A 19,139-nucleotide genomic window follows, 5' to 3' on the forward strand; every position below is an offset into this window, starting at 1 on the left:
CGTTAAACACACGTTACACACGTGTAAAACACGTTACACACATGATACACACGTTACACAAGTTAAACACACGTTACACACGTTAACCATGTTACACACATGTTAAACATGTGTTACACACGTTACACACACGTTACACACACGTTGCACATGTTATACACACACACGTTATACATGTTACACACGTTAAACACACATTACACACACGTTAAACGCATTATACACGTTACACACGTTAAACACACGTTATACACATGTTACACACACGTTACGCATGTTACACACGTTAAACACACGTGTAAAACACGTTACACACATGATACACACGTTACACAAGTTAAACACACGTTAACCATGTTACACACACATTAAACACATGTTACACACGTGTTAAACGCGTTACACACGTTACACACGTTACACACATGTTAAACACACGCTACACACATGTTACACACGTACACGCATTTTACACACACGTTACACACGTGCAAAACACGTTACACACATGTTACACGTTAAACACATGTTACACACGTTATACACACGTTACACACATGATACACACGTTACACAAGTTAAACACACGTTACACACATGTTAACCATGTTACACACACGTTAAACACGTGTTACACACGTTAAACACACGTTACACACGTGTAAAACACGTCACACACATGATACACACGTTACACAAGTTAAACACACGTTACACACGTTAACCATGTTACACACACGTTAAACACGTGTTACACACGTGTTAAACGCGTTATACACGTTACACACATTACACACATGTTAAACACACGTTACACACATGATACACACGTTACACAAGTTAAACATGTTACACACATGTTAACGATGTTACACACACGTTAAACACACGTTACACATGTTAAACATATGTTAAACACATGTTACACACGTTACACATGTTAAACACATGTTACACACGTTACACACACGTTACACACGTTACACACACGTTGCACATGTTGCACACATGTTACACACATGTTACACACACGTTGCACATGTTGCACACATGTTACACACACGTTACACACATGTTACACACACGTTACACACATTACACACACGTTAAACGTGTTATACACGTTACACACATGTTAAACACACGTTACACACGTTACACATGTTACACACGTTAAACACACGTTACACGTGTAAAACACGTTACACACATGATACACACGTTACACAAGTTAAACACACATTAACCATGTTACACACACGTTAAACACATGTTACACACGTGTTAAACGCGTGTTATACACGTTACACACCTTACACACATGTTAAACACGTTACACACATGTTACACACACGTTACACACATGTTACACATGTGCAAAACACGTTACACACATGTTACACACACGTTACACACACGTTACACACGTGCAAAACACGTTACACACATGTTACACACACGCAAAACACGTTACACACATGCTACACACATGATACACACGTTGCACAAGTTAAACACACGTTACACACATGTTAAACACACGTTACACACACACGTTACACACACGTTACAAACATGTTAAACACGTTACACACAGGTTACACACGTTAATACACATGTTACACACATGTTACACACGTTACGCACATTAAACACACGTTACACACACGTTACACACATTACACACGTTAAACGCGTTATACACGTTACACACATGTTAAACACACGTTACACACGTTACACATGTTACACACGTTAAACACACGTTACACGTGTAAAACACGTTACACACATGATACACACGTTACACAAGTTAAACACACATTAACCATGTTACACACACGTTAAACACATGTTACACACGTGTTAAACGCGTGTTATACACGTTACACACCTTACACACATTATACACATGTTAAACACGTTACACACGTTACACACACGTTACACACATGTTACACATGTGCAAAACACGTTACACACATGTTACACACACGTTACACACGTGCAAAACACGTTACACACATGTTACACACATGATACACACGTTGCACAAGTTAAACACACGTTACACACATGTTAAACACACGTTACACACACACACGTTACAAACATGTTAAACACGTTACACACAGGTTACACACGTTAACACACATGTTACACACATGTTACGCACATTAAACACACGTTACACACATGTTCAACCACACAGCTCCTGCAGGTTTCATTAAACCAACAGAGCACTTCCTGGGACTAGCTTCAGCTGCGGAGGAATCCACATGTGGTGCTGCAGAGAATATTTATGACAGTTGTTTTGGTGTTCTGTTTTATTATGTTGCCCCCTAGTGGTCGTATCAGGAAACACTGAGAGGAAGCAAAGAAAATACAACGTCTACCAGTAAGAAGTAATTTATTTGGACATGATCGATCTAAAGATCTTCGGTTTTAGTAATTCACCAAATCACTAAACCAAAATGTGAAGATTGTCTTTGTCTAAAACTAAATGTTTGTAAGTTGGTTGGACAAAAGTAGACAGAACACATGTAGGAAGCCAGAACAGGTCCTGTTTGGCATTTTGACTTCACAAGAATGATTTAATTGTGAAAAAATGGCAGTGAACTGAATGAGGTTGAAGAAACCCTAATTTAAAGGTGTAATTTGTCAGAATTGAATCCGATCTCAGGATGTTGTTGACGAATTCTATTTGACGTTTACTGTGATCGACTGTAACAGAAGACTTGAAAAATGCTTTATAAGTAAAAACTATTTTTCGTATTATTTAATTATTATTATTTCAATTTTAATTTAGTCATTAAATGTCGAAATATTTTTTTCTTCACATTTTAAATAATTATTGAAATTGTAATAATTAAGTATTTCCCTATTTACTCAAGCATCTGTTACTAAGCCAGTTTACTTCGGTGTTTGTTTATTTTATATTTACAGATGTATTTATGAACGAGTTTTGTTCTCCATATTATTCCTATATATCCATTGATCACACGGATTACAGTTGGTGAACCAAACGGAGTGAAAAACAAAATAATTTTGACCCCGACGTGATTTGAACACGCAACCTTCTGATCTGGAGTCAGACGCGCTACCGTTGCGCCACGAGGTCTCATATAAATATGAAATACTGTAAATTTATGTACATGTGAACAGGCAGACCTCATGTCAGTTTTGTGTAAAATAAAAAAAAGCATTCAAAGTCCGCAAAAACACCGATAATTAGTGGACACAACATCTGCAGATGAAGAGTGAAACGATCTGGACCTCAATCCAGTTAATGCTAGCGAGGTTAGCAGCAGCTGCCGTTAGCACGAACTAATGGGAGAAAAGTAGTTCCTTTAAACTGACGACCCACCAAATAAGCCCACCAATTGAATGTGACCGACAGGGATGAAAGAGTGACGTCATTGAATATAAGAGTGAGTTTACGGTATTAGTATTAGCTACACATGACCGCCGCCGCGGATGTGTATAACATAGTTCTGACATTTCCATCCTATAGGGGCAGAATCTATGTTTGTATCGTGTAGTGATCAATTTAATTTATGTTTCCCTGGTGGTCTAGTGGTTAGGATTCGGCGCTCTCACCGCCGCGGCCCGGGTTCGATTCCCGGTCAGGGAACTACTTTTTTTTTTATCGCGACATAATCGGTTGTATTTATTACCGTACATCAAATTGACCTTTTCTGGGTCAAATATGTGACTGTGTTGCACTGATTCCTCCTCTGTAATCAGCAAACGTACATTTTCTTATCTGGATGAAATGAGAGCAAAATAACAACAACGGATCGGTATCGGTGTAAATAAACAGACGGTAGAACCGGAGAGGATGGCTTCGCCTTCCCTCCTCTTCTGCAGACACATTGCGTGTCTTTGCTGCTGTGGAGACTCGACAAGGTGCTCAGATTGGAGCACGAGAGAACCGGACGTCAGGGGATTATTCTATTCCTTCAAAGTAAACGTTTTTGTTTTTTAAAAACAGGTATATGTCAGAAAACAAATGAAAGTATTTAAATTGAAACACATCTGTGCAGATAGGAGGTGATTTTTTTCCCCGACATGTTTTTGTAAACATTTGAAAATGTTTACCTCTTCTCATCAACAAAATAGTTTGTTTATATTGGAATTATTCCATCTAATAAATGTCTGCTACCTGCGACACTCCGCATTATTTTATATCACCGTCTTTTCCAACAAACGTCTTTGTTCCATTGCTTTATTTCCACTTTTCTCTCTTCTTACACCCACCAACATCATTCACCTAAACACCATTGTCAACAAATAAATAAACAAACAAACAAAGAGCCTGTTTTATTAAACTAGGCCAAAACACAATGAAGGTGTTGAATGTGTTATCTCATTTCAATGGATGGTGCCCCGTGTGTTCCTTAATAAGTGAGCCATCTATTGTCTGAACTCTACAAAGTTATATCAGAAGAAAGAAAAAAAAAAAAAAAATCACCTTTTATTCTTATTAAATAGTTTGGGCTCAATGGGATCTTATTTTGAAAGTTGAGCGGAAACGCGTCCTTCCTTTCACCACTAACTTGCAGCTCGGTGCTGCCGCAGCCTGTGCGCTCACACGGAGAGGACGATTCGCCGCTCCCGGTCATACTGCTCCAAATGTCACCGGACACCGACTGCGGCCTGGGACCGGACGGACGGACAGCGGCACCGCGACGCACGGGACTCACCGGGAACATGGCGGCGGGAGCAACGAGCTGTTCGGTGCCGGAGCGTCGATAAATCCGAGGAACGGCCGGTGACGGAGGAGCATCACTTCTCTGCAGGTCAGCGGACAACAGCAGCACCGACAGCACGCGGACAAACCGAAGAACGCGGCGGTCTGCAGCTTTCTGATCGATCTGATCGATCTGTGACGGCCTCGTTAGGATCCATATCCGGATTAATTTATCAATAATATCATTTCTACCTGATCTGAATCATCACGGTGGGAAATGTAGGCCAGCTCATATTTATTATTCATGATAATTATAATATTTATCTATTAATAACAATGATAACTATTCTATTTATGTATTATTAATAATTATAACTATAATATTTATGTATTAATAATAATTATAAATATAATATGTATCTGTACTCATTATAACTATAATATTTATTTATATTCATTATAACTACAATATTTATTTATTATTAATTATTATTATAATATTATTCGTAATTCAGGCTGAAGTGTTGTAATTTGGCACTCCGGATGTCTTCTTTGTCTCTCAGGAGGACATAAAGACGGAGACAGTGAAGACAGGGTGGACATGTGATCAAAAACTGATATTAGTAAATCAGAAGTGATCGAGCTCGTAGATCACAACGTTAAATCTGTGATCAATACATCAATACAATCAATAGATTGATCAACAGACAACCAGATATCTCTTGAGTTATTGTTTAACGTACGTCAACTTATCGAAAAGGCGTTCAGTCTCAGCGCCCCCCGATGGTCGTGAAGACGCTGCGTGTTAAATCTCTTGAGAATCGGATGAAGAGATCAGAAAAGGGAGGTTTTGTGATGATTGGTCTGGCTGTTGCCGTGGAGACATCAAAAGATGCTTTTATTTTGAAAAGAAGACTCAGAGACATGAAAAAAATATTTTTTATAGCGGAGATATCAGCCAAACCTGACTGATACAGCGCCCCCTGTAGGTGCAGTACATCAGGTTGACCACAGACTGGATATAAAACCTCAGACTGTTTCTAAAAGAGTTCGTAGCTTCAGGTCTGTAAAATGGTTCTGATCCAGAAGTGTCTTCAGCTGCAATACCAGCGAGTGCCACTAGAGGTCGGCTCCAAAAAGCCTCCGGCTCCATAGACTCCCATTCAACTTCTCTCATCAAATCCAAAGTGAATAAAATGTGTCCATCAGTTATCTCGGTGTTGTTAGCTAAAGTCACTCCTTCTTATTAGTTTTCTGGAGGTCCATGTGTCCACAGAGACATGAGGGACACTTGAAGACGGCAGTCCGTTTCTTAGCAACAACAACACAGCGACAGCTGACACACCTGACCATGAGTTACAAGGTACGTCCTCACCATTCTAAATGTCCTTAATAACCTCACCGTCCTTAATGTTCTTAATGTTCTCACCCTACTTCAATGTCCTCACCGTCCTTAATGTCCTCACTGTCATTAATGACTTCACTGTCCTTAATGTTCTCATTGTCCTCACCGTCCATAATGACATCATCGTCCTCACTGTCCTCACCCATCTGAACATCAGTGCCTCTTCCTCCTCCTCTTCCTCCTCCAGATAATCTGATGATCTAAATGTTAATTAAAGAGTAGAAGATGTTTTCAGATTCTGTAACTACAGTTTTAAAATGGTCCCTCACTGCTGTCCGTCCTGCCTTGTCTCCTCCACAGATCCCCGGGGCGGCGATGGACCGGGTCAGCCTGCTGTGGCGTCTAAGGCGGCGGGCTCGCCGTGGTGTGCTCTGCATGGCCTTCTTCTGCGTTTCCATGGCGATGCTCTACGCCCTCTGTGCTGAGAACAGCGTGCCCGTCACCGACGCCATCTTTGGCGTCCGAGCTCGAACCCGAGCTCAGCCTCGGGCGCACTCTGTCATCAAGGTCAGCTGATGATGATAAAACACAGAAATGATCAAGATTAAAGTTGTTTTTCTTTTTAGATCAATCCTATCATTTCATATTGATCATATTGATCATCTGCTGATTGTGGTGCTAAAAGAATGGATTCAATTAGATTTTTTTTTTTATAGGAGATGAAAGAAGAAAACAAAAAAACAAATCTGCAATTCTTACATGAACAAGCTGCTGGAACAAACTGTCTTTTAACAAGAGAAACCTCTGAACTGACATGAACATCACATGATCATCACATGATCACCATGTGACGTGATAAATGACGATGTCGATATCTCTTCGTCTCCACGACAGTTTTACTGACGTTCAGTTTTTGGTCCAACAGTCACTTCAATGAGAGGTTCTCTCTTTCATTTCAACGATTTGGCTGATGGATTAAAGTTCAATCTTGTGACATTTTTCCCGTGACACGTCATGTGTCATGTGTCATGCAACATGCATACTGTGACATGCGTACTGCGTCATGCGTACTGCGACATGCATCATGCGTACTGCGACATGCATCATGCGTACTGCGTCATGCAACATGCTGATTCAAAATCAAACACATCGGACGTTTATTCTTGCAAGAAGGAGCAAATACATGTACACTCAAAGAAAGATGTCCAGCATTGCTCAGCCTCTCCTCCTCCGTTAACATATGGACGTCGTAAATTAGATCATGCTGTGGACAGATAGTACCAAGTGAGGTCGTAGGTCACAGGATCCAGACACTGAGACATCGTGTCTGAGAACATGTCCTGTCTGAGACAATAAGAACATGTTGTGCAACAGATAGACAATGAGTTCATCATTTTTCCATCACATGCGTACTGTGACATGCGTACTGCGATATGAATCATGCGTACTGCGACATGCACCATGCATACTGCGTCATGCGTACTGCGACATTAATCACGCGTACTGCGACATGCGTACTGCGTCATGCGACATGCATCATGCGTACTGTGACATGCACCATGCGTACTGCATCATGCGTACTGCGACATGCATCATGCGTACTGCGACATGCATCATGCGTACTGCGACATGCACCATGCGTACTGCATCATGTGTACTGCGACATGCATCATGCGTACTGCGACATGCACCATGCGTACTGCGACATGCACCATGCATACTGCGTCATGTGTACTGCAACATGCATCATGCGTACTGTGACATGCACCATGCGTACTGCGACATGTATACTGCATCATGCGTACTGCAACATGCATCATGCGTACTGCGACATACACCATGCGTACTGCGACATGCACCACGCATACTGCGTCATGTGTACTGCAACATGCATCATGCGTACTGCGACATGCACCATGCGTACTGCGACATGTATACTGCATCGTGTGTACTGTGACATGCATCATGCGTACTGCGACATGTATACTGCATCATGCGTACTGCGACATGCATACTGCGTCATGCGTACTGCATCATGCGTACTGTGACATGCATCATGCGTACTGCGACATGCACCATGCGTACTGCGGCATGCACCATGCATACGGCGACATGTGTACTGTGACATGCATCATGCGTACTGCAACATGCATCATGCGTACTGCGACATGTATACTGTGTCATGCATACTGCGACATGCTTCATGTGTACTGCGACATGCATACTGTGTCATGCATACTGCGACTTGCTTCATGTGTACCGCGTCATGCGACATGCATCCTGTACTCTGCGACAGTTGGAACAACAATGTTTGTAACAGAATATAATTGAGTGAAAATGGTTTTTATTTCATTTATCATCCCTCTGACAGGTGCTGAGAGGTGGGGCCAAGCCCATGTACATCGACCCTCAGAAGCTGCCAGGTGTTGTCCCAGGTGACCCTCACCGCCCAATCCCTGTCCTCTCCTCCATGAACCACACCCATGAAGCCGGCGTCTCAGCGTCCAAGCACAGGACGAGGGAGCGGGAGCCCTCCGGCTTCTTCTCGCGGCTGCTGCCCCGCCCCTTCACGCGGGCACTGGAGACCCTGTTTGGCGGGCGACGGAGGGGGGAGCTGAGCGGCAGGGGGGGGGGACGCCGAGTTCTTCGGACCCCACGGGCTGCTGGGAGAAGTGTGGGACGATGAGATGTCCAGCAGCATGCTGGGAAACAGGCTGAGGAAGGTGGTGCAGAACTACCAGGTGAGAGGTGGTCTGACCCCTGACCCCCCCAAGAATTTATGTTGTTTTTTTGATTCCCTGAACTTCCAACATGTTCTTCATCTTCTGTAACCGGTTCTGGTTCTGGTTCTGTCAGGCCATGAATAAATATGGAGTCCATGTGTCAGGCCCCGGCGGCGTCGCCAGCAGACCGAAACTGAGCGGCTCCGAGCTTCTCTGCCAACTTAAAGACCAGGTCGAGGTCATGACCTTGACCTCTGACCTTCAGCCCTTCTCGGCACTGCCCTGGGCTGCCCAGCTGCCACCCAAGCCACTGACCTCTGACCTCGGGCCGTACAGGAGCTGTGCTGTGGTTTCATCGGCAGGGTCGTTGCGCTACTCCGGACTGGGCAGGGAGATCGGTGAGGAAGACTCCTCCTCTTCAACTCACTGAGGAGGAGGGGCTACTGAGGAGGAGAGGCTACTGATGTCAGAAAACATCAGAATGACATGAAGCCATTACTGGACTCTTTATTCAGAGCTTCATGTGACGTCTGCTGACACAAAAAATATTGTTGAAGTTATTTCCAGAAGCAGAAACTCAGGAAGTTTGACTTCTTCTGTCTTTTATTAATCTGCAGACTCCCATGATGCCGTGCTACGCTTCAACGCCGCGCCCACCGCCGGCTACGAGAAAGATGTCGGGTCCAAAACCTCGGTCCGCCTCATCAACTCTCAGGTGACAAACAGCAGCTCACTGTTTGTGTTAGTTTCTATCCAGCAGCAGATAATCTGTTCCTTTTTATATTTTATGAATAATCCAAAACAAGAAACTAAGTTGTTTACTTATTTATTCATGAATCCAACACAACAAAACAAACAGCTTGTTTTTTTTGTTTTTTTTCAGTTTAATCCTCAGAAACAGGAATTGAAGGAACAACGTGATCATATTTAATCGAATCCTGAAAACCTTGACCTTTCATGACCTCAGAATAATAATAATAATAATAACACAACATGTGATATTTTATTTCATGTGTGTTCTGACTGGAGAAGCTGGAACAGTTCAGAGGTCTACTAACAAACTTCACGATTTTATATCCAACGCTTTGCAGCAGAAACAGAAATGAAACAGGCTCATGTTTCATGTTGACAGGAACTTCCTGATCAGACTACCAAAATAAAGTGTTACATTAATTTCCTGTTTTTGACTTTAAAGTTTAAAGAACCATTTCTATTCTTATTTTTTAAATAAATATCAAATATTGGTTTTATTTTCTGATTCTGCATTCTCATCTCAAGCTGAAAAGAAGAAATGATACTCAGATTTACATTTATATATTTATGTAAACGGTTTACAACGGTTCCTGTTTGTTTCAACTGCTGTGAATTTATTTGAAAAAAATTTAATTTATGATGAAATTTGTTAATTTCATTCAAACAAACACGTTCAATCAGCAGCTTCACCAACAGTTAACATTTTCAGTGAAACTTTACAAACGAAATAATTTATGATAAAATATTCCCCAGATTAACTGCGAGCAGTGTCAGAGGTCAGACACATTTTTACAGTGTGAACTTTTATTTTAGTGATTCTTCTCCACATTTAAAGATTACAAGCAGAGCTGACTGGTTGCAGTGGTAACTATCAAGCTGCCCTTTTATTTTTAGTCCTGCAGTTTTTTCACAATTAAAAAAACCTAAAAGTGAACATTTAGTTTTAAAACAAACCGTCACACCATGGTGTATTTTAAAAATGATTGTCTACCTGTCCAACAGGTGATGGCGTCCGATGACCACCGCTTCCTGTCCAGTTCTCTGTACAGCTCTGGTGCTCTGGTGGCCTGGGACCCCGCCCCCTTCTCTGCTGACCTCACACAGGTAATGTTTACACTATTGTATTGTTATGAACTGATCGTCTGCATGTGAGACGTTTAGTGCTTCTGTAAAATGTAGCTCTTAAAAATAACGTTCTCTCCCTCTGAAGTGCACGAGTCTCTGCATGAACGTCGGTCACCAACACAAATACACGTAAACATAACGGGTTAGTAAACACTAAACCAGCACTAAACTAACCCTGAACATAACTGTTTAGTTACAACTAAACTAACACTAAACTAACCCTGAACATAACAGGCTAGTTACCACTAAACTAACCCTGAACATAACAGGTTAGATACCACTAAACTAACCCTGAACATAACGGGTTAGTAACCACAAAACTAACCCTGAACATAACAGGTTAGTAACCATTGAACTAAGACTAAACTAACCCTGAACATAACAGGTTAGTTACCAATAAACTAACCCTGAACATAACGGGTTAGATACCGCTAAACTAACCCTGAACATAATGGGTTAGTAACCACTAAACCAACACTAAACTAACCCTGAACATAACGGGTTAGTTACCACTAAACTAACTATGAATATAACGGGATAGTAACCACTAAACTAACCCTGAACATAACGGGCTAGTAACCACTAAATTAACCCTGAACATAAGAGGTTAGTTACCACTAAACTAACCCTAAACATAATGGTTTGGTTACCACTAAACTAACACTGACCTAATCCTGAACATAACGGGTTAGTAACGACTAAACCAGCACTAAACTAACCCTGAACATAACGGGTTAGTAACCACTAAACTAACCCTGAACATAAACCCTGAACATAACTGGATAGTAACCACTAAACCAACACTAAACTAACCCTGAACATAACTGGATAGTAACCACTAAACCAACACTAAACTAACCCTGAACATAACGGGTTAGTAACCACTAAACTAACCCTGAACATAACGGGATAGTAACCATTAAACCAACACTAAACTAACCCTGAACAGAACTGGATAGTAACCATTAAATCAACACTAAACTAACCCTGAACATAACGGGTTAGTAACCACTAAACAAACACTAAACTAACCCTGAACATAACGGGTTAGTAACCACTAAACCAACACTAAACTAATCCTGAACATAACGGGTTAGTTGCTGTTGGACGCTCTGAGACACTTCTGTCTCCCCGTCCTAATGTCCCCGTCCTCCAGTGGTTCAACAGGACAGACTACCCCATCTTCTCCCAGTACCAGCGTTACCGGAGGCTCCACCCCCTTCAGCCCTTCTACATCCTACATCCTCGCTTTGAATGGCAGGTCTGGCAGCGAATACAGGACAACATGGCCGAGCCCATCCAGAAGAACCCTCCGTCCTCAGGCCTGCTCGGTGCGTTCAACGACAACACGTCAAGCTACACATGAAATTAACATGTGTACAGTTTTTCTTTGATTTCTTCTGGCTTTTAGCTTGAAGGTAAAGTTTTAAAAACAGATCTGTGAACTTAAACAGGTCGTAAATATGTCAGGACTGAAATATAAATGACAGAGCTATTGGAGGAGCTGCAAAAGAATCTGAGACCAGGAAGTGGGTGGAGGCTGAGGGTGGAGGTTCAGGGTGGAGACTCAGGGTGGAGGTTCAGGGTGGAGGTTCAGGATGGAGGCTGAGGGTGGAGGTTTAGAGTAGGGGCTGAGGTTGGAGGTTTAGGGTGGAGGTTTAAGGTTGAGGCTGAGGGTGGAGGTTTAGGGTAGAGGTTTAAGGTGGAGGCTGAGGGTGGAGGTTTAGGGTAGAGGCTGAGGGTGGAGGTTTAGGGTAGAGGCTGAGGGTGGAGGTTTAGGGTAGAGGCTGAGGTTGGAGGTTTAGGGTAGAGGCTGAGGGTGGAGGTTTATGGAGGTTTATGGAGGCTGTGTTTTCTCCTCCAGTCGGATGTTTTGCTTCATACTTCGGATGGTGTTTTTCCTGCTCAGGCACCATTCTGATGATGTCACTGTGCGAGGTGGTGCACGTCTACGAGTTCCTGCCATCCCGCAGGAAGACAGAACTCTGCCATTACTACCAGCGCTTCTACGACGCCGCCTGCACGCTCGGCGCCTACCACCCTCTGCTGTACGAGAAGAACCTGGTGAAGCGCATGAACCAGGGCTCTGACCGAGACGTCTACACCCACGGACGGGTCACTCTGCCTGGGTTCAGGAAGATGAACTGTAGCCAGACCGCTGGAGGAGAACCAGACCACTGACTGGATACACACACACACACACACACACACACACACACACACACACACACACACACACACACACACACACACACACACACACACACACACAAACACTGCAGAACCCTGCATGAAGAACGAGCACGCATGAAGACTTCTTACTCACTGCCCAAACATAAATATTTCATGTTGTCAACACACGTCGTAACACATTTGTTTCTCACACACACAATGCAGTCCAATCAGTAGATAGACGTGTCTCCTCTATACACATATATTTTTCCTTATAAGGGCGTTCCTGTTAAACTTTAAAGGACCATACCGCTGGTTTTTAAAACTGCCTGAAGTCACATACACTTCCTGTTACTGCAGCAGTTTATCTGTTAGACCGTTGACCCCTCGTGGTTGTTTCCCTCCTCCACCCAATCAGCTGTCAGTTTCCACATTCATATAATAGAGAAAAGACTTTATAATTACTGTTTGAATTCGGGGGTTCAAACATGTTCAGTGAAATCACTGTGACCTTTGACCTTTCAACCATCAGAATTTCCCCTGTTCATCCTTCGTCCAAGAGAACGTTTGTTGTATCTGGAGAATGGACTCATCTCCGTTTACTTCTAGTTCTGGTCTCCGTCTCCTGTCCTCCATCAGTCACACTGACTGATGACTAAAATACTGAATCAGCGGTATGGTCCTTTATTTAAATTTAAAGAATAATTGTGTTTATTTAAATTTAGTTATTTGATGAAATAAGTGGTAAATCTGAAGCCGTTAACTAGCAGTACATAAAAACGTGTGTGAGGACATGTGAAGACGTGTGTGAGGACGTGTGAAGACGTGTGTGAGGACGTGTGTGTGAGGACGGGTGAGGACGTGTGAGGACGTGTGATGATGTGTGTGAGGACGTGTGAAGACGTGTGTGAGGACGTGTGAAGACGTGTGATGTGTGTGAGGACGTGTGTGAGGACGGGTGATGATGTGTGTGAGGATGCGTGAGGACGTGTGTGAGGACGGGTGTGAGGACGGGTGAGGACGGGTGTGAGGACGGGTGAGGACGCGTGAGGACATGTGTGAGGACGTGTGAAGACGTGTGTGAGGACGTGTGATGATGTGTGTGAGGACGCGTGAGGACGTGTGCGAGGACGTGTGAAGACGTGTGTGAGGACGTGTGAAGACGTGTGTGAGGACGTGTGTGAGGACGCGTGAGGATGTGTGTGAGGACGTGTGAAGACGTGTGTGAGGACGAGTGAAGACGTGTGTGAGGACGTGTGAGGACGCGTGAGGACGTGTGTGAGGACGTGTGTGAGGATGTGTGTGAGGACGTGTGTGAGGACGTGTGAGGACGCGTGAGGACGTGTGTGAGGACGTGTGTGAGGACGTGTGTGAGGGCGTGTGTGAGGGCGTGAGGACGTGTGTGAGGACGTGTGTGAGGATGTGTGTGAGGACGTGTGTGAGGGCGTGTGTGAGGACGTGTGTGAGGACGTGTGAGGACGCGTGAGGACGTGTGTGAGGACGTGTGTGAGGATGTGTGTGAGGACGTGTGTGAGGGCGTGTGTGAGGACGTGTGAGGACGCGTGAGGACGTGTGTGAGGACGTGTGTGAGGATGTGTGTGAGGACGTGTGTGAGGGCGTGTGTGAGGATGTGTGTGAGGACGTGTGTGAGGATGTGTGTGAGGACGTGTGTGAGGACGTGTGTGAGGATGTGTGTGAGGACGTGTGTGAGGACGTGTGTGAGGATGTGTGTGAGGACGTGTGTGAGGACGCGTGAGGACGTGTGTGAGGACGTGTGTGAGGACGTGTGTGAGGGCGTGTGTGAGGATGTGTGAAGACGTGTGTGAGGGGCGCGTGAGGACGTGTGTGAGGACGTGTGTGAGGATGTGTGTGAGGACGTGTGTGAGGACGTGTGAGGACGCGTGAGGACGTGTGTGAGGACGTGTGTGAGGACGTGTGTGAGGGCGTGTGTGAGGGCGTGTGTGAGGACGTGTGTGAGGGCGTGTGTGAGGATGTGTGAAGACGTGTGTGAGGGGCGCGTGAGGACGTGTGTGAGGACGTGTGTGAGGATGTGTGTGAGGACGTGTGTGAGGACGTGTGAGGACGCGTGAGGACGTGTGTGAGGACGTGTGTGAGGACGTGTGTGAGGGCGTGTGTGAGGGCGTGAGGACGTGTGTGAGGACGTGTGTGAGGATGTGTGTGAGGACGTGTGTGAGGGCGTGTGTGAGGACGTGTGTGAGGACGTGTGAGGACGCGTGAGGACGTGTGTGAGGACGTGTGTGAGGATGTGTGTGAGGACGTGTGTGAGGGCGTGTGTGAGGACGTGTGAGGACGCGTGAGGACGTGTGTGAGGACGTGTGTGAGGATGTGTGTGAGGACGTGTGTGAGGGCGTGTGTGAGGATGTGTGTGAGGACGTGTGTGAGGATGTGTGTGAGGACGTGTGTGAGGACGTGTGTGAGGATGTGTGTGAGGACGTGTGTGAGGACGTGTGTGAGGATGTGTGTGAGGACGTGTGTGAGGACGCGTGAGGACGTGTGTGAGGACGTGTGTGAGGACGTGTGTGAGGGCGTGTGTGAGGATGTGTGAAGACGTGTGTGAGGGGCGCGTGAGGACGTGTGTGAGGACGTGTGTGAGGACGTGTGTGAGGATGTGTGTGAGGACGTGTGTGAGGGCGTGTGTGAGGACGTGTGTGAGGACGTGTGTGAGGACGTGTGTGAGGGCGTGTGTGAGGACGTGTGTGAGGATGTGTGTGAGGACGTGTGTGAGGACGTGTGTGAGGACGTGTGTGAGGACGTGTGTGAGGGGCGCGTGAGGACGTGTGTGAGGACGTGTGTGAGGGCGTGTGTGAGGACGTGTGTGAGGACGTGTGTGAGGGCGTGTGTGAGGACGCGTGTGAGGACGTGTGTGAGGACGTGTGTGAGGGCGTGTGTGAGGACGTGTGTGAGGATGTGTGTGAGGACGTGTGTGAGGGGCGCGTGAGGACGTGTGTGAGGACGTGTGTGAGGGGCGCGTGAGGACGTGTGTGAGGACGGGTGTGAGGACGTGTGTGAGGACGTGTGTGAGGGCGTGTGTGAGGATGTGTGTGAGGACGTGTGTGAGGACGGGTGTGAGGACGTGTGTGAGGACGGGTGTGAGGATGTGTGTGAGGACGTGTGTGAGGACGTGTGTGAGGACGTGTGAGGACGCGTGAGGACGTGTGTGAGGACGTGTGTGAGGACGTGTGTGAGGATGTGTGTGAGGATGTGTGTGAGGGGCGCGTGAGGACGGGTGTGAGGACGGGTGAGGACGTGTGTGAGGACACAGCAGGAGACGCCTGTCCTCATGATAAATGTCTCTACAAACATACATGACACATATTCATGCGCACACACCTGACTGAGGATGACACCTCGTCTTACCCAACAGCACGTCGCTATGGCAACAGAGACACCGTGGACGCTGTTCCTCGTCTGATGGTCCACCAGGAGAACGTCTTCACTGTTTTAGTTGGACAAACTGTTCAATAGTTTCATATTTATAAAGGTCCTGCTGTCACATAATAATTAATTACGAGGTAAGAAGAAGCAGGAAGTAGAACGTTAGCACAAAGTTAGCTTCAGTAATACGACCTGTTTGTGATTAATAGTGGAAAAATGAAATTAGAATATCTGTATCTCCAAATGCCCCCAGAAAAGATTTGACCAGATGTCTTGAGTTGAACCTTAAATGATCATTATATTCTTAATTTTTTATTTGAATTACATTTTGATAATCTGAAGATCATTTTTTTCAGTCGTTAGCTAACAGCTAACGGTCAGTTAGCCGTTTGTGTGATATAGAAAATATTGTTTTTTATTTAAAGTAGGATCATGGGGTCACAAATACTCTTTTTAAACTTTGGTAAATTTGGTAAAAAGCCATTTTATTTCAGATGAAACATTCACAAACCTAAAACCTATCTTAGCATGTTAGCCGAGCTGATCTGATCTAGTTAGCGAACCTGTTGACTAGTTTCTTCTTTAATGTGTTGGACTCGGACTCCTGCTGGGACAAAGACAATATGTGTCCTGCGTGTTCTTTAATGAGGCCATAGGACAACATGTCCGGCTTCAAGGTGTTTATTTAACAACAGAACAATCAGTGTTACAGAGCTCTGGGTCCAGACATTGTTTCCCTGACAACAACAGTATGTGTCAGTTCACGAAGTCTGACCTCTAACCCTGACCTTATATACCCTGTCTTCTGTATATATATATATATATATATATATATATATATATATATATATATATATATATATATATATACATATATATCCAGTCTTCTTATAGTACAGGAACCAACAGTCCTGTGTGGTGATGTGTCCTTTGTTGATTGGTCGAGGTGGGCGTTGTCTTCCTTCTGGAGCTCTCGCGACAGCAGCTTGTTCCTGTTTATGACTCAAAGAGCAACAGGATGTGACCCCAAAGGTCACAGACCTCCCCTGTGACCTTTGGGTTTTACACAGCAGTATGCGGACCTGTACAGACACAGCCTGTTGCATACGCCTGGGGAGTAATAATTGATTAATACGAGATTTCATATAAGAAATATAATATGGCATACATATATTGTATTATTGTAAGCAAAGACTAGCATATAATAGCACAAATGGTGGAACATGTTTGAGGAACTTAGAGTCCAGGTGAAACACCTGCATGAAGAACCTCCGGAGGACTTTTCTTCTGTTTCTACTGATGCATGTCAAACCCATGAAACTAAAGCACACAAATGTTCCATATGTTGTTATTAGCATGCTAACAGTTCTCCTCTTCTACAACTTCTATCAGGAAGAACAAACTGATCTGACGTCACGAAGCAACACGTGACATCTTGAATGTAAACGGAACCGTTTTCAGTAGAAACGAAGGCCAGCTTCACCGGATCCGTTTCAATAGCAGATCTAAACCGAGTTAATCCACCGTTTCACTGCTAGCGAGGCCAGTTAGTAGATGAACTACGCGGGTTTTTCCTCTGATGATCGGAGCTGCTTTCTTTATGTCGTATATCACTTCATACCTTGATGGAGCATGAAATTGTTTTTTCAAATACATGAAACATGAAAAGTGTCAAGTAGCCGTAGCAACCGCTAGCACCAGCTAGCTGCAACTAGCCACATCAAAGACACGTCCAGATAAGAAATAATAATAATAATAATAATAACACGTCCATAAATATTACAGGAGAGTATAACTGTTTCCATGGTGACCGAATGAATCCTAGCTGGAGGAAAACAAAATGCTGTTGTTCTTTAATCACTTCAGTTTTACGTTTTTTTTCAGGACTTTATTGTTTATTCAGGTGAACATTTGAATAATTGATTATTAATAATTGATGTCATTTCAGAGGAAACAAGCTTTTCTTCTTATGCAGTCGCACTTCATCCGTCTGAAGACGCTTTATTGTGTTAGAAGCACTGTTCCTGCTTTGCCTTCGTCCTCCGTTTCTGACACGGTTGGTTGTTGAGCTGTAAATGTGATTTTATGCGATTCATGTATTTTATTTTATTTTTTTTAATTTTTTCTGCTTTGACACTTTTTACTTCATGTGAGAACAAACAAAGAAAACCGAGAGGCAAACAACTGATTTTGTAGACATATTAACGACAAATTAGATATTCCTGTTGTTATTTTTTTGGAGTATTTACTTCCTGCACAACCATCTGTTCCTGTTTGAGTTTTCCTTTTATTAAATGTGAAATATGATAACTGAAGTGTAAATACAAAAAAAATGCTTGTTCCTAAATGAAGGATTGAGGACAGATTATTGAATTATGTTCTTCTTTTTAATGATGTTGTTAGTTGAAATGATTGAAAACTTGTATAAACATTTAATGAAGTGGTTCCCAATCTGAGGTTTGGGATCCTCAGTATGGTCCTGAGAAACAATCAGAGGGTCACAAGTTGATTAAAGGAAATACAACGAAACATTTGTTGCTCAAAATGTGTTTGTAAATATTTGAGTAATTTCTGCTTTTAATCAAATGGGTACCAAAAAGTAAGAAACATTCGTGTTCCCCTGAAGACAGCAAAATCCATTCAGAATAAGATGTAAAGACGACATTAAAACTGCACTTAAAAGACGATAAAAACATTGCAGTTCAAAGTGCTCTAAAGAGGCGAAGCAGGAAGACATGATGATATTTAATTTAATTTAGCAGACGTGTCAGCAGACCTTAGCTGTTCTGTTGACCCATCAGCCTCCATCTGAACAATGATGGTGTTCTCTTTCTCCTGCTGACTCAGCAAAACGTCCGTACAACATTTTATGTAAAACTATTCATAACACTTCAGACTGAAGTTTATACATTTCATATTTTGTTGGCCTATT

At 43.8% G+C, this 19,139-nt stretch overlaps 1 protein-coding gene and 2 non-coding genes across 3 annotated transcripts; 2 read left to right on the forward strand and 1 right to left on the reverse strand.

Annotated features, from left to right (window-relative positions):
• Positions 1-3,049: 3,049 nt before the first annotated feature.
• On the reverse strand, positions 3,050-3,121 carry trnaw-cca (transfer RNA tryptophan (anticodon CCA)). Its single transcript has one exon. It is a non-coding gene; the product is annotated as a tRNA-Trp (tRNA).
• A 441-nt stretch (positions 3,122-3,562) lies between these two features.
• trnae-cuc (transfer RNA glutamic acid (anticodon CUC)) lies at positions 3,563-3,634 on the forward strand. Its single transcript has one exon. It is a non-coding gene; the product is annotated as a tRNA-Glu (tRNA).
• A 928-nt stretch (positions 3,635-4,562) lies between these two features.
• On the forward strand, positions 4,563-18,736 carry st6gal1 (ST6 beta-galactosamide alpha-2,6-sialyltranferase 1). The gene is given in 10 exon segments (XM_069143995.1): positions 4,563-4,802; positions 5,944-6,056; positions 6,399-6,605; positions 8,410-8,664; positions 8,666-8,779; positions 8,895-9,159; positions 9,379-9,476; positions 10,517-10,618; positions 11,796-11,970; positions 12,549-18,736. Coding segments are annotated over 9 exon segments (1,587 nt in total). The 5' UTR covers positions 4,563-4,802; positions 5,944-5,957; the 3' UTR covers positions 12,821-18,736.
• The last annotated feature ends 403 nt before the right edge of the window (positions 18,737-19,139 follow it).

The sequence above is a fragment of the Embiotoca jacksoni genome, unplaced genomic scaffold (genome assembly GCF_022577435.1).
Source record: "Embiotoca jacksoni isolate LCO1_2020_lvr unplaced genomic scaffold, fEmbJac1.0.p SCAF_118, whole genome shotgun sequence".
NCBI lineage: Eukaryota > Metazoa > Chordata > Actinopteri > Embiotocidae > Embiotoca > Embiotoca jacksoni.